Source organism: Melospiza georgiana, chromosome 1 (assembly GCF_028018845.1).
Source record: "Melospiza georgiana isolate bMelGeo1 chromosome 1, bMelGeo1.pri, whole genome shotgun sequence".
Classification (NCBI taxonomy): domain Eukaryota; kingdom Metazoa; phylum Chordata; class Aves; order Passeriformes; family Passerellidae; genus Melospiza; species Melospiza georgiana.
Genome location: NC_080430.1, coordinates 64,021,810 through 64,038,440, shown reverse-complemented (window position 1 = coordinate 64,038,440; position 16,631 = coordinate 64,021,810). Strand labels below are relative to the sequence as shown.

The window sequence follows — 16,631 nt, the reverse complement described above, 5'->3', positions numbered from 1 at the left end:
CCTTTCTAGTAGGTTTAACTCTCCTGTTCTTTACTTTGTGGAGCTGAGATGTTGCTGAGGGTGGACGGGCTGAAGCCTCCTTACACAGCTCTGTGTGTCTGGGTGCTGCACTGCAGACCCTGGGCTGCAGCAAGCAGTGTAGCTGGAATATCCTGCTGGTGTGACACAAGTCTGAAGTGTACACACAAGTCACAAGTGTACAAAGTGGGAGAAAAAGGCAGCTCACAAGGATCACCTCAGACCCAGACTGCAGCCTGTGCTGTGTCTGGAGCAGAGATGAAAAGTACTTAGAGAACAGATTACTCAATTCAAAATCCCAATATAAATTGGGATTACTCTTGTAAATGCTACTGATGATTGCAGAGTGGAATGGGAAGTAAAATTTATAATTGTCAATATTTTGAAGCTAAATTTATTCTTTCATGTACTTTTTCTTCTGTTGTCTAGTGTTCAGTACCCCCATGCCAGGCCTGAAGTATTCTTTAATGGTCATGCTCTGAAATACAGATTCGTTTGTCTGCACTATTTATAAATATATTGTTAGCTCACATGTTCACCTATTGTAATTTTTCAAGTTCCAGTTTCATCTCAGTGATCTCACAGTCATCCTTTAGTTTTAGTGATAGTGGCAGAAGCCATAAACTGTTCTGCTGGCCTTGGTAAACTTTAGCAAACTAAATATATTTTGAAAGAATTTGGTTTTGGGAAAGAGTGGTAAGGCAAAGTTCCAGGTCATGAACAGATTGAATGGACATCAACTGATAGCTTAGTAGTTTGTCCCAGTAACTGCATGATACCCCATAAACAGCTGAAAAAAGAGGTGTATGTGCTTCTTTTTTCAAAATGGGTTTTCAAAGGTGACTGGAAATAAACCAGTATTTTTTTAGAAAACTTTCACTCCTAAAAGTAGGCATGAGTACATAAAATTGAATTATTTGTCTGTTGTACTGAAATGAGGAAAGGCAGTGATTTAACATTCATATTTTGAATCCAGTAGTGTATTACTCGATTGTAATCTGCTACATCTTGCATGTTTAAATGTGCTCAGTTCCTACTTATTTGATGTGTTCAGCGGACAAGTCCCTGTGCGCCTCTGTTTTGGTGCTGGACAGTGAGAAATATCCTTTGGTAACAGGCACAGCATCCTGATCTGGAAGCTTTATAAAATCTGTTTATAGTCCAGCAGTAGCTGCCGTTAAGATATCTGCCTGCTCAAGAAAATTTCCAAAAAATACTCAGAAATATACCAGAAAAAATACCAGAAAACCCAAGAAAGGCTACTTATGCTATTAGCTCAGTAATGAAAATGTTAATGGAGAATAAAAATGGCAAATTTGCATATTTGTAGTTTAAATCATGGCAAGAGGCATGATGGGAGAATTATTTTTTTCATGAAGGCTTGTCTGCATTACTGATTTGATAAGCAGCCTGGCCTTCCTTTTGGAACTTTAAATAACATATATGCAGGGTGAACCAAATAGTTGTGTTTCATTAATTGTGAATGAAGTAATTTGTTATGTCCAGAGTATCTCAGAAGTTTAATGAGAAAACAGAAGTCATGTTGCAACCAAGCCGATCCTTTTACATTTTACATCCTGATAGTGTTGATAAGGCATGAGTGGGATTGTTTTGAAAGACATTTGCAATCTGCAAAGTTGGTATTTTCAGCATGCATTTGAGTGTTTTGTATCATTGGCAAATGCAGGGTACGTCTTCAGAGGTGGGAACTGATAATGTGTCCCTGAGATTCCAAACAAGTACCATCTGGAAACTCATGATAACTTGTGGTTTTGATTTGTAGTTGCTGTCAGGGGTGCAGACGCACGGAAAGAGCTTGTTTGCTTGGAATCTGTAGGACAAGTTACATCAAAGTTGATAGCTAACTATATCTGATACAATATTGGGAACTAGCAAATGGTAGCCAAGGATTTTGTGTGCCGAGGAAAGGCACACAAATAAAACACCAAACTTTTTCTTGTCACTCTCAACTTTATCGAGCTTTTTTCTTCTTCCAAGCAAAGCCTATTGTCTGCAAACAAATAACTAAACTCCCTGTCCCCAGAGGAAAATGTACCTTCCTCCTGCACTGATGATTCACAGCATTTCTGAAGTCGTATTTATGAGGAGATTCTTTCCCAATACTTGTTGAGGTCTCTCAATGCCCAGTGGTCCAAGAAATCATTAAATTAACCAGCGCCTAATTTCAGGAACCTAATTTGAGTGACAGTGGGTTTCTGTGACACAGGGATGTCGAAAGAAAAGAATTAGTTTGGCAACTTTGTTCCAGTCAGGATGCTCCATGACTTCTGTAACTGGCTGTGAGGTGTCCTCATGCTTAGATATTTGTGTCTTTTGGGGGCAGATGATTCCCATGGGGTACAGTTGCAGGCACACATTCCAGATACCTTGGATGTTACTGGATCTACTACGTTTTATGCTATTCCAGAGCATGAAGTGGCAACCAGGGTATCAAGGGAGGGAGCAGAGCTGTTTTGGAAGGAAGTACACACAGGACAAAGCTTTAACGGAGAGATCCATAAATGGGAAGAGACGCTAGAATACAGCACCTGGAAGCAGAGAAACTGGAGGTATATTTGTTGTGTAAGAGAGTTAGAAGTAACAAAATCAGAAAAGGTGAGAAGGAAGACTCGCAGAGTGGTTAGGAACAGGATAAGGACAGCTGGAGGGAAACACCCTGGAAGAGCCTTCAGTGATTACAGAGAAAGATCTGCTTTCAGATTGGACTTCTCAGATTGATGTACAGTATTTAAAAGTATGTCATAATAGTTATGAGTCATGTTTTTTTAGCAAACTATGCTGAGCAAATCTGGTAGTGGTTTCAGTGCAGAGAGAGATGTGCTGAGGAAAGTAAAGAAAGGCTTTTCTTTTAGGGCTTCACTAGCTATGTTTCTTCTAATTTTTTGCTTTGTGAGTGTTTTGATTTTCAAGGAGATGTGTTTGGTGGGGGGGGGCTTGGAAGAAAACAAAGTTTTGGAAAAAATTGAAAGAAGAAAGACTAAAAGTTAAGAGACCAGGCAAAAAACCCAAGTCAGTTGTTTATTTTCAGCTGATAGTATTACTACAGTCTTAAGAAATTCTGCTGATTTATGATTTCTGAAATGATAAGAAAACTGACACTGCTAGTTAGAAAAGAATTGTAAATATTATTTTCCTCTGTAGGTATACTGATGTTACAGACTCTCACCATTTTATCATCTTAGTATTGCATAATGCAGCCAATTCATGTTTTCCAGAGTTTCCCAATTAACTTAAGTGCTCAGAAGTTTCCATGACCTTTAGGTTCCTTTGTACTCTATGTTGTTTTTCAGAGAGTATGATAGACTTTGTGGTTTACTTCCAGTGTAGCCTTTTTTTATGGAAAAGATGTCACAATGCAAGAAGTCCATGGTTTTGAGTTGTGTTTTTGAGCATTTAATACAAAGCTGATTTGACATATCTTCCTTTTTTCTTTCTAAAAATGCCTTATCAAAGAGGAAACTGTTTAAGTAGCTCATAAAAAGAAATGTTGGCAGCAAAATACCATAATGAGAAAAGTATCATTAGGCTAAATATATGGCAAAAATAGAGAAGATTGTTGCAGGATATATGCACCTATATCATATTCACTGCTGTAACTGATGTTCACTGTACTTATGGTTCTTGCTTCAGTTTTGCCTTTTGGTCTATATGACTTGCTGGAAAACCTTCTGTCAAGTTTAGATTGTCCTGTTCACTCAGATCTGTGTGAGCTCCCAAACACAGGCCTCTGTTCTTCACTGAAATGCTGGAGGTTTCCCAAAAACCTTACCTATGGAGTTGGAGAAGGTGGCAGGTGGAGAGCTTCCAAGGAAGGGTGCATGGATGCCTCAGTGGGTGCAGCACCACATTCATGTGGGGCTTCCCATCCAGACCTAAACTCTTTTATCTGTCTGCCTAGAGGATAAACAGGGAATCTTCAGGGCTGTCTGCCCCTGCCTCTCTAGGCATGTCTTGAGAAGCCTGAGTTTATTTGACTGTCAGAGCTGTTTGACTCTTTATTTGAGCACAGTGCTGAACAGTAGCACCTACTCATGTCAGAACACTTATAGGTGTATATACACATATATATACACACATATACACATGCATATACCTATGCATATATATATATATAGGTAGCCAGTTGCTCCAGTTTTCATGCCCTGAATAAAGGATTATTACCCCTGTGTTGCTTAATATTTAGTAATTATGAAGCCAGAAGATGTTGTTTATACATGCCAAGCCCAGTCTGCTCTTTTGGTCCATGTTTGTTTCCACACATCCATCAAGGCCTTGCAAAGCAAAATGTGACCGCTGACAAGTTATTCCCACAATGTTGCAAATGTTCACATCTCCCTGCAACCTGATACAAAAAGGCCCCGTTGGCAATTTTTTTCTTTTTAAGTGAAATTTTATTGAAAAAATGCAGTAGACTGTGGGTGAGTTTACACCAGTGCATGCAATTATGTTAAGTATGAAAAGGGCAGTAAAGTACTAAGAAAATTCAGCTGTCATTTTGAAGAGTTGTGATATGGACACTTAATAAATGAATATAACTCATGAGTGTGTGTCTATATGTTTATATATATGCATAATCAAAACTTGTATGTACATATATTCATTTGAGAGATCATGAGAATTAATTAGAAAAAAAAGATTTAAAAATAAAGGCAGAAATAGAACAACTGAATATAATAAAACATTACTGTTGCTGTAAGAGGAGGACAAACCTCAGCTGCACTTTTATGCTCCATAAATGAGTTTTAGATGTGTACATGAATCAGACTCCTTTTCCCAAAACTGCTCAGGAGATTTTATTCTGTAAAAGCCTTTGCTTTTTATCTTCTGTTCTGCAGAGGATAAAACCTGTTAAGGAATGAATTTATGTGTATTTGGGAGATTTTCTAATATGCGTGATATATATAAAGTGTTGCAGTTGTCCCTCAGTGAAGGAGTCAATGTATTAATAGCCTGGAAACCAACTGCTGTATGAAATGAGTCCTGTTGGCTTACTATGTAAGGGCTTTCTAAACTTAAATGTGTTACTTTTTCCAAGGCTGTTTTGAAGAGAGGGTTTGATTTTGGCTTTAGGGGAGAAGCATTGCCATGGTGTTGTCTCTTCCTGCACACCTGCAAACCATGGCACAAGGAGGAACTGAGACCAAGCCCAGAGCTGGTGTTCTCTGTCTCAAGGCATCTCTCCTCTGAATAAAGGCATCTCTCGAAAATGGTTGTGCTTTACAGTGGTGGATGAGTGCTACTGCAGCTGTTGTCTGTTAAATGTAACGTCTCATTTAAATGTTGGCCTCTTGCTATTTAGTGTGTGTGTGTGTCCCACCCCTAATTCTCAGGTGGGTGTGTTATGGGTGTGGGGCTGAATTTATAAACATTTTATGCTGCTGAAAAGAATAAGAAATACAAGGGTTTGGCTGTGTGATTGGAAAACTACTTTTAAAATGTGTTTGTTTTCATACTTGGTACATCTGACTAGGCCAAGAAATCACTCTTTTTCTGACATTGAAACTGTTTCTTTCCTTGTCTGTACATAATTCCTGATCAATTATTTTAACCTCTGATTATATTTGTAATAGTATATGGGTCTGCTCATTAGTCTAAAAATGTAGTTTTCATGCAGGAGGGGTTCTTCGTTTTGTTCCATTTTTATTTTGACTTCTATGTAGGCTGAAAAACTGAGTGCCCTTTCCCAGCCTGACAGGGTCAGATATTTGTTTTGTTTAAAGTAGCTAAAGGGTCTGAATGTTGTTCAGGTCTGAATGGTCTGAATGTTGCTTAGGTGACTGTTTTGTGGTCTTTCCCTGTTGTGAAAGGAAGTTTTGTTTTAGCCAAATTAATAGTGTAATATTGGTCAACAATGATTAGAACTCCCCCTGAATGTTTTCTCTTATTTAGCATTAGTTGCCTTTTATGTATTATTTTCAATTTACCTGCTTCCTAGGTTAAGTGACTGATAATTAATTGTAAATGATGATTTCTTTGAAGAAAATGTCATGAGACAGAAAGCTTTTTCAATTTTAGCATTTTGTCATAAGTGTGTGCGCATGGAGAAAAAGGATATTCATGCCTGTATGGATACATGCATGATGGGTGCATGTGTAAATATGCCTAAGTCATGGTAGGCTTCCTCCTGCTTTAGCAGGACATCAGTTCAAGTAAGGCATCCTAAAAATTATGTTTTACCTGTATTCATTGCTCACTGGCTTATGTTATTTAAAGATACATCAGTCAATACTTCACTGCTCCCTGTACGGAATAGTAGCGAGTGACACGAATTTTCTTATCCAAACTGATACAAGCTATTCTGATGAATGCTAAAGCACTAAACTATTTGAGATAGATTATCTTTATTCTTTTGTTCAAAAAAAGAAGCTCTAACTTCACAAGGATAATGACTATGCTAGTAATTGTGTAGTATAGGCCATGTTTTACAGGATTACAGTTTATATATGTGCATCTGCAGATAATTCTGGGATTCAGTTCAGTTAATGAATTTAGATATCAATAGGCTTTGAACATACAGAAAGGTTTGGATCCTGAAAAAAAAAGTATTCTTATCTGAATGGAAACAGATATTGGTTGCTTGAATATCTTTTGTCTGAAAATTGCTGAGCTATAATTGTACTATAACTAAGATATAACCAAAACTAGAAATATGTCTGTTTCTTTCCAAACCCGCTACATTGACTTTTCTCTTTGGTAGAGCTTTACATGTTATGAATTATGATTTGTTCTTTTGTAGTATTAATTCACAGTGGAGCTGAAGCAGGGATTTTGTTTTCTTAGTGAAACCTGCTTTTGTTGACCACCTAATTTTGCCTTTGTCTAGGCAAGACTTTTCTGGGAGTTGTGACCATTTTTTAAAACTTTCTTTTCCATGATGTGCAATCTAGTGGCATCTCAGGTGGTAAATGAGATAACACCTCATTCCCCATTGGCAAAAAATGAAAATGGAATTACAATGGGGAATGTGTCTCTTTTTATTCTAAAACACAAAACAAAGAAAAACAAAAAACCTCTTCCAAGAATGTAATTGAATATAAAGTAATCTTGCAAACAGCCAACTTATTATTAATGGCTCAGTTTGGGGTTTTTAAAAAATATTATAAAAGTTAGGAGTTGTCAGGTTAAATAATTCTTAATGCAAGTTTGTTTTTTCCTGTTTTGTAGATAACTCTGATGAAGCAGATTTATGGTTGCTGAACAGTTGTACAGTAAAAAATCCTGCTGAGGACCACTTCAGAAACTCAATCAAGTAAGTTGTTTCCTTACAAAGATTTTTATTTTTAACTATCAGTGAGTATTGCATGTCTTAAAGCTCTGTGTTTTCAATCTAGAAGTAATTTTGTGTTTTAAAGCAATAAATGTGCTGAGTTTGTGTTACAATGGTGAATTCTCTAGAAGGGATTTGTAAGGTACAGTGTATTTTTAAAAAATAGCAATAACTTGCAAGTGATTATCACTACACTTATTTAGGAGAACTTTTGACCCATTTAGATAGGGACTTTTATATCACTTTTCAAGACAATGTTGTTGTAGTCTTCTGAAGAGTTGACTGTGCTTTTGGTTTTGTTTTTTTGCTTTTTAATATATAAAATGTTAGGTTGTTTCATTTTTCATCTACCTAAATATGGCCTAACTGGGACTTGCTTTTCAGTTGCGTGCAGCAATGGCCATAAATTAAATGCCAAGAAGCACCTTAAGGTGAGAAAGAAGTTCTTCATGTTGAGGGTGTCAGAGCACTGGAACAGGCTGCCCAAGGGGGTCATGGACTCTCCCTCTCTGGAGACATTCCAAACCCACCTGGACATGTCCTTGTGTCACCTGCTCTGGATTACCCTGCCTTGGCAGGGGCTTGGACAAGGGGATGGTCCAGAAACCACTTCCAACCAGTTCTGGGATTCTTTGTAAAGGGTATCTGGTACATACTTAAAAACAGCTATTTCACTGTGCATTTTCTTGAAAGATTAGCTCATTACCTTATAATAGAAGCCTTGTGAAGAATATTTTATTACTCAGTACCATTCCATTGATGTCAAACAAAATGACATGGTATTGATTTTTGCCTCCAATTTCTGGAGAAGTGTAGTTATGGTGAGAATAACTAGAAAACCTGTACCCATACAGCTGTCACTGCCTAGTATAAAGAAATATTGTGGTGTGTGTCGTGTACATTTTACCTTTAGTAAACAATTTTGGCTATTTGTGCAGCCATTTATTTAGTGTGGTGCTCTGGGTATGGACTGGCTGTTGAAATCCATTTTGGTTAGAAACACATGGTTCTTGGGGATGGAAAGAGAAGAGAGAGAAGCTGGATATAAGCTACCTGCTTGCAATGCTGGAGTTACTAACAGGCTCTCAGGGCTGTAACCTGGAACAGAAACCACTTGCCTGCTGTAGGTGTAGGTGGCACAGCAGAAATTTCCTCCACCCCTGAGAGTGCTTTACTTTCTTGGCTGCTGGTGTTGCACTTGGTGACCAGAATGGCTTAGGGCTTTTCTCCTCTGTTGCCAAAAAAACCCCCAAAAAACAAAACAAAACAAAAACAAAAAAAACAAAAACAAAAAAAAAAAAAAAAAAAAAAAAAAAAAAAAAAAAACACAAAAACCAAAAAAACCCAAAAAGGAAAAAAAAAGGCAAACTATTCCCAGAATACTTCCAGCAGTTAGTGTGTGTTGGCCAACAGAACTGATGACAAGATACTTTCCAGCTCAGTTGTGGCCATCCTCCTATTTTACTAATCCTGTTCCAGAAATGATGTGGTACGGTGTGTGTCCCAGCCAGGAGAATAGAGTTGGTTAAGAAAGAGGGCCTAACTGAAAGCAAATGACCAAAAATATTTCTTTGAAGAACATGTTTCTGTTGCTGCTCTGTTCATGAGCCTGATGTTACTTGTAGCCTGGATTTATTCTTTTTTATCCTTATATCTCCCCATACTTGTCCTTTTCCTGTAGCATTCATGCTCTAGTCTCAGATCCTGGCAGTTCCCAGCCATGGAGAATGACATCTTCTGTAGTTGTTTCTGATTTTTCATAAGCATTTTTAATTTCTCATTAAACACAAGGGAAGCACATTGTCTCTCTAAAGAACACAACTTCTCCCAAATAGTTCTTAATTTGTTACAGCAAAAATGCAATGCATGAAGTTTGGGTGAAGGAAAATGAACTGCCATTATATCCTGTCACAGCAGCTTGTTGGTAACTATGGAAAGCTTTGTTTTTCTCAATTGACTAACAAACATGTAGTGTGCTTGTGTGTTGTCAAAGCAAACATGCTTGGAGCAGAAAAATTAATATCCAGCCCTGTAAAATTCTTCTAAAAAAAAAAACCAGTCTGAAAGTGTTACATTGTATTATGCCTGTTATTGAGAAAAGTATTTATTTATTCTGTGCCCACTGCAACAGTTCCTACATTGCTTGAATGTATGACTTTTAAATGCATTGATTCAAACCAGTGGTAGTGTGTTCCCACTGGTGGTCAAAGAATGACTGTAAAAAGCTCATCACTCACTAGTAACATGGGCCAGAGAATGTGCCAGAACCCAAGAAGTCCTGTAGGTACAACTTTTTTCTGATCTGATTTTCTTCTAAAAAAGGAGCAAAACCACTCCCAGACACTCTGAACTTTGCAGATGTGTATACAGCTGATAAAAGATGACTGACAGTATAATCTTTGTATTTGTTTTTTTTTTTTCTTGTTGCTCTTGGGAGTAGTCTCCTGTTCTTCAGTATCAATAAAGTTGAACTTGCTGAGCCAGAGTAGTGGTATGGAGGGCATTGGAGCTTATGGATGGGAATTGAGAGAGTTTCCTGGGCAGATTTTATTCTCACTTGGTTAATTTTAAGATTAAAGTAGAGTTAGGCAATAACAATAAAGAATTCCCACTATAATTAAGTGGGTGGAGTTAAAAAAAAATAAAATTAAGGCTTATGTTTTGATTAGTGATGGATCTACCTCTTGTGCTTTAATAGAGTAGCTGCTGGGCATTGCAGGAAATTAGTGGCTTTTGGAAAGTTCTATTTTTTGAAGTTGACTTTATTTTGCCTTAAAATGAAATAATACTTAAAATTTTTCTGTTTATTTAAAAGTCAGTCACATTTTTTTTGCTGATAATGTTTCAGTATGATATCTTTGTTTTGATCATCTGTCAGTGGGACCAACTTGGATGAGTTAAATGTATATGTATATATGTGTTTTAAAAACACATATATAAATAACAAATTAAGAACATATTATAAATATGTAACATATGTAACATATTATAAATAAGTATAAATAACAAAAAGTAAGTAAAATATCATTAAATTTCTTCCAGAGAGATGTCACTATTTATTTGTATTGGTTAGGTTTTTTGTGGTTCATTTATGTGCTTCTGCTTATTGTGTTTGTGGGTGGTTTGTTTGTTTGTTTGTTTGTTTGGTTTTTTTCTCATTTGCAGAAGGTTATCAGGTAACATTTTCTGCTACCATTGATTTTAGTCAAAATAAATAAAAGTAGTTTTCTTAAAACTTAGCTGTTGGTAATAGCAAGAATAAACATTCAGGAAGTAAGTTACTAACCTTAACTTGTGTAAAGCACAGTAAATCTGGTAAGATTGATGAAGAGAATTAAGCCCAAGAGCGTGTGCTAGAGGAGCTTGCTTCCTTTAAAATAAAGTTATTTTGCTCTTCAGTTTCATGCTCCATTAATTTCTATGTGCTCTGATACTCTTTTCTTGACTGTTACATCTCAGATACGTAACCCAGTTTTCCTGATGCCCTCTGAAGATTCAGAAGCTCTTGAGTGTTTCTAGCCTAGCTGTCTTTTCCCTTGCTTAATCCTTTTCTAAGTGCTGGTATAAGTTACTCATGTGTTTGGGGACTTTGGCTTGTCCTTAAGGAGTTCTCCTGCTGGTTGAAGTATTATGGAGAGGAATTTGGTGACTTGCTTAGCAAAACAGCCAGAATGATGTCTGGGAGGAAGGATGTGGCTATGCTGTTGAGGTGTCCATGGCTTGTCTCATGCTATGGAATAAGCCTGACCACTATAAATAATCATCTTTGTTACTATATGCAATGAGCATGTAGCATTAACACAGATTCTCTGATATATCTGTTGCTGCATTCACTTTAAGGGACGCTCCAGTGTGTGTTCAGCCTTTTCTTTCTGATAGCTATGAGTTGTGACAGAGATGCAAGGGCTTTTAGCACTGAAGTAGTACCATGTGGCTTCCAGTTCTGTCCTTGCTACAGTTTTCACCAATTCATGAATAAACACTGCGTGGGGGATCTCACTTTCATGCTAGAAGGAGCATCAAAACCCGTAGAATTTGTGGAAATGTTTGTTTAAGAGGACTGTGATTGTAGACATTGCAAGTTGTTTAAAGCTCAGTGGATTAAACTGAAGAGCAAAAGGCATGACTGCCTTTGGATGCTACAGGGTTTCTGTTAACCAAATGCAACTGTGTTGGTGTTAAGTACAGAAGGAGGTTATTTAAGAAATACAAAAACTTGTTCAGAGATAAGAATAATTTTCTGCTGCTTGAAATCTTTGCAAATGAAAATAACCCTGGAGGAAGGTTTGTTGTTGTTTTTTGTTTTCTTTTTTTCCCAACATTTATGAATGTAATTTATATGATGCATTTTGAAATGGAGCAAAATGAAAAATTGCACACTATGCAGGGTTGTCACTTTCTTCAATTCAGCGTTAGTCCTTTTGCTGTTACTAATACATTTCCAGTGTAGAAAGCAGACTGTGATTTAGAGTTGTTTATACTGTTCATGCAATACAATCTAAGCTGTGATGTACTTCCAGGAGAGGAAACATAAGTATTTCAAAGCTCTTTATTTTATACAGCCTGTTAGCATGAGAAGATCACTTCCCCCAGGTGGAAGTTTCTGAGCTGAGTGTCAGAGCCTGGCTGTTTGTTGCATTTTACAGAAATAGGGTGTTGCCATGATTTGGGGTGTTTGTGTTGGAATACCTAAGGTACCAGGGCAGTACTGAGAATTGTAGGTAGGGGTACTGCTGTTCCCCACTTGTACTGAAGAAATCTGAGGAAGGCCTGGATTCTCTGAAGTAAAAATGCCTGTAAAGCAAACTTCATTGGGTGGGAGGAAGTTGGACACTGGATTTCTTTTCCCCTAAGACTGTTGTCAATAATACTCCTTGCTCAGACTCTCTAAACTAGTCTACATCATGTTGGTGAAAACCTTGCTTTTTGCCAGGATGACAGGCTCACACACCTACAGATTGGCAAAGTGATTGTATTCAAGATTCATGCCATGTTGACAGTGAGAGGAACTCCTTCCCCAGCCAACAGGAGTTACTTGGTTTTGAGTGGAGGCTGTAAATCAGTTAGCTAGAATTGAAAGTCACATTTCTTTTCTGAGAACAACCTGAGGAGCTTATGTGACTGCTTAAGTTGCTTCATAAAAACCTTGATTGGACTAGATTTAGGCACAATATTTTTATGTTTACAGATGTAAGAGATCTATTAAGATCTCAGCAATCGCACACCATTAACCAAAATTAAGTTTTAAATTAGTTTTGGACCTCATTCTGTTTTGTAAAGAAATAATTTTTTAGGAAGTGCTCTAATCTTTGATGTAATGTGTACAAATTAATTATTTGAAAACACTGAAAATTTCTCTTATGTTCACCGGATTTTTTTTTTTATTTAGCTTCTGGGTTTTTGTGGCAAAAATTTCAAGATGGATTTTCTACTTTAGCATTTGAGAGGGTTTTTTTGTACAGTGGTGGCCATCCATATTACGAAACAATAATTTTTTAAATTGTTCATTGTACTAGTTAACCTTTCTCAGCTTAAGCAATGCCAGTTTCACATTTGTATATTTGATTAAGCTTTACCAAGGAACATAGCTGACTCCAAATGCTCTGTGGCTTCCAAATGCTGCAGAAGGATTTGATAGGCTTAGAACAAAAATATTGTTAAACTGAAGTCTTTATTTAAAACCTTACCAATCTAGTATTTTTTTCTTCTTTTTACACTTACTTAATATTGTAAAGCATGCTTTTATTGCCTTAAGCTGATGGAAGACATAGCTGTTGGTGAAGAATTCTGTGATTTGAATGATGTTTGTTAGTGGGTGATTTTTAGCTGCATTTGAGTGTGTTCTTTTTCTTGCACTCATGTCTGCCCTAAAAAAGAATGTTAAAAGCTGTTTGACATGATGCTATAAAACACAGAAAAAAGCACACCATTTAGAACTGAGTGCTTTCCATTGCATAGTATTTAGAAGATAAAAGGATTATGGGCTGCTTGTGAATGCATGTGTTACATGGCCACATTTTGCAGAGATTTGCAAAAGCCTGGCTTATAAACTTGCGTGCACTTTAGTTTAATATTTTAAAAGGTTTTTAAAAAAGTACAGGAACAGAACCTGTTAAAATCAGCTTCTGAATGTGATTCTAGAAATCTTTTCTATTCTGATAGGAACACATTTGGGACTCCTTTAAGTATGACATGATATTGATGCTTGGAGGTGGTACTGCAGTGCTGATTAAGCCTCAGATGCTTCAGTGGGCTGATTAGCTTTAGATACTCTTTATGTCTTGAGGCAGATCACTGGGGACAAAGGTATGTTTGATTGCAATTTTATAGAAGGAAATATGGCCAGGACATGAGACCTGGCCAGGACAATAGAGTTGAAACTCTATTTCCTGACTTCATGTATCTGTATTTGAACTTTTTGTTGAGGCTGTAGTTACAGGTCCCCAGCTGTTTAGGCTCCAGGAGCACTGGTGCTTCACACACAGTGTTTACAGACATTGAAAATCAGTTAAGTTCATTGTTAAACATACAAGATACACTTCCCTTTGCAAACAAATGCAATCAACCATTACACTTCAGTGATGTGGGTAAACAAGGAAGACTTCTGATTTAAAAAGTATAGCTCTCCTGATAGTTCATGGACTAATGCTTTCACCTTTCTCCTTGTCAACCAAAAATGAGGACACAGGTGTCATAGAACTGTAGAATATCCAGAGCTGGAATGGACCCATAAGGACCATCGAGTCCTGGCCCTGCACAGGCCACACCAAGAGTCACACCATGTGTCTGAGAGCTTTGTCCAAAGGCTTCTTGAACTCTGCCAGGCTTGGTGCTGTGACCACTGCCCTGGGGAGCCTGTTCCAGTGCCCAACCACCCTGAGTGAAGAACCTTTTACTAATATCCATCTCTAGTTAAAAACCAGAACAGTCCTTCCCTCTTCTCTCAGACTTGGTCAAAATGTATAATTTTAGGAAACCTCTCCAGACAGAGTTAATGAAATTAGCAAAAGGAAGAATTGGGCTTTCTTAGTGTTTCTCATGCTGTTCTGCCCTATGCTTGCCTTGGGGATGGGGTGTTCCCTTGGGCTCTTAGTGCTGGTGACCCCCTCTTTGCCCAGACCAGGCACAGATACAGCAGAAACTGTCAGGCACTGTTTTGGGTCAGGAGTTTCGGGTCTGTTTTGTTGCTTAATCAAGGGCTTGAAAGAAGAAGCTTTTTGAGGGATTGGAGACATTTGAGCAAAACTATGCTTAGTTTCCTATTATGAGCAGGTACATAAAAAACATATTGAAATCTGTTTTAAATGTCTTGCCTGTTTTAAAAGGATGGGGACCATGATTTCTTGTGACCAAGTTCCTTCCTTAATTTAACTCACACTTCAGATTAGCACCTTAACCTCTAGCTAATCCTTGCTGGATTGGAGGGTTTTCTGTTCACTGTTCAAAAAATAGGCTACAAAATAAACACTTCAAAAGTCTTGCTTGGGTTGTGGTGTGCGAAAGAATAAAATCCACCACTGTGTGTGTGAATTTGAGGAATGTGAATGGAATCAGAACGTTAACAGTTTGTAAGTCAGCATGCCTTCAGGTGGAAAATGCCCCTGTGGAGTTTGCCAAAGCAGAGAGCTGGTGACAACTCCTGAGGAGCTTGTGATTCAAGCAGTGGTGAGATAGCGGGCAACTGCTGGAAACAGCAGCAGTCTGAGACATTGTAGTGTGCTCTTTTATTACCTCAAACAGTAGGCTGTGTGTATTTTCTTGTCCTTGGAACAATATTTATGACTTATCCAAGCAGACTGTGCCCAGTAGTGGACTACTAAAGCTGAACTTTATGTTGCAATTAATTTGGGGATCCTTGCTGCTTCTGCCCTCTGACATTCACCTCCCATCTGTTGGGGAATTTCTTGTCTCTTTCTCTTATTGAGAGGTAACCAAATTACTTTCTCCAGCACTAAAAAGTGCAGGAGATACTAAGAGATTTTAGATTTGCCTCAAATAAGCAATAGCATTACTGAGAGAGGATGTAGTATTAATTGATGTCCATTGGAATAACGTGGGACAAGATGAGGACAGAGCTCTGCTTGGGTTGGTTTGCCTTCATACAGAAAGTACAGTCATAAGAGGTGAAAAAGAACGGAATATTTCATTGGCTTTGTTTGTTTTCCTTTTTCCCCTTGCTCGTTTGAACTTTTAACTAGTAGACCAGAATATGTGAAATACAGCAGAGTGATGAAAGGGTGATTCAGCAATACTAATTGTTAGCTGTTTTTTAAATGGGTTATATGAGCTTTGCAGAATTAGTGTTTGGTATATTATGTGTCCCCCTATCTTAACAGGTGTTTTGTTTTACTATTTCAGATAGATGAATTGAGCAGAAAAGGTTAATGATTTGAGTGCTGGAAGCCAGTGGTTGGTAGCTTTGACTATTTATCTAATTAGCTGCAGGTTGGCTGTTGTCCTAGCAGGCCTGACTTTTCCTAGGGAGGGAATATAGGAAAACATGCAGAAACTTGCTGTAGCAGGACTAATGCAAAAATCAACGTGATCTAAACTTGTCCTTACTGACAAGTATGTTTTTATTTGTTTTTGATTCAAAAGATTATCTACTAATGCTTTATGGGTGTTTGTCCTAAAACAGAGAATGCTTGCTTGTTCAGGTAAGCTTGAGAATCAAAACCATTTTCTCTCATACTTCTGAAAGCATTTTTCTCATGGTTGTTAGATGCTAACCCACAAAGAGCAAAAATAATGTTGGTGATTTTATTTGTTTGTCTGTATTCAACAAAGCTCTTGTTTTTTACTCTGAGTTCCATTGTAATTCCTATGTCTATTAAGGTTTTATTGTGGCATATTTAGTCAAGGCAGTTTGGGATACTACCAGTGCAGCACAGCAGTTCATGTTTGGCATTGTACACCTCAGCTGCTGACTTGACCCTTGGCGCACCACTCTTGGGAGGGACATGAGCAGACAACTGTTCCTCTTGAATTTAATGTTTTATCCAAATTTTTTCTTTACTTGTAAAGTTTTCTTTTTAGCTTTCAATGAAATAAAAGGCAGAAACATGGGCTAACACCAAGACACAGTTGACCACAGAATTGTTTCATTCCAAGTATGTGCTTGAATTTGAAACTTTGCTAAGAGATAATATCTCGTAACTACTTTTAACAGGATAAATAGTCAACTGTTTTCATGTATTGGTTTTACAGCTCCAAGCACAATGGAAACTGATGTTTGTTAGCGGCTCCAGCTACCAACATAACACAAATACTCACCAAGAAATTTTATATGTGTTTACTCCAAGTAGGAAAAAACCTATTGTTTTGC

At 37.5% G+C, this 16,631-nt stretch overlaps 1 protein-coding gene across 1 annotated transcript in view; it reads left to right on the top strand.

The window, feature by feature from the left end:
- The window catches only part of CDKAL1 (CDK5 regulatory subunit associated protein 1 like 1), a 379,153-nt gene that overhangs the window by 59,909 nt on the left and 302,613 nt on the right, over positions 1 to 16,631 (top strand). The window contains exon 5 of the mRNA XM_058022013.1: positions 7,204 to 7,288. Coding sequence (XP_057877996.1) covers positions 7,204 to 7,288 — 85 coding nt within the window. The remainder of the gene's footprint in view (positions 1 to 7,203; positions 7,289 to 16,631) is intronic.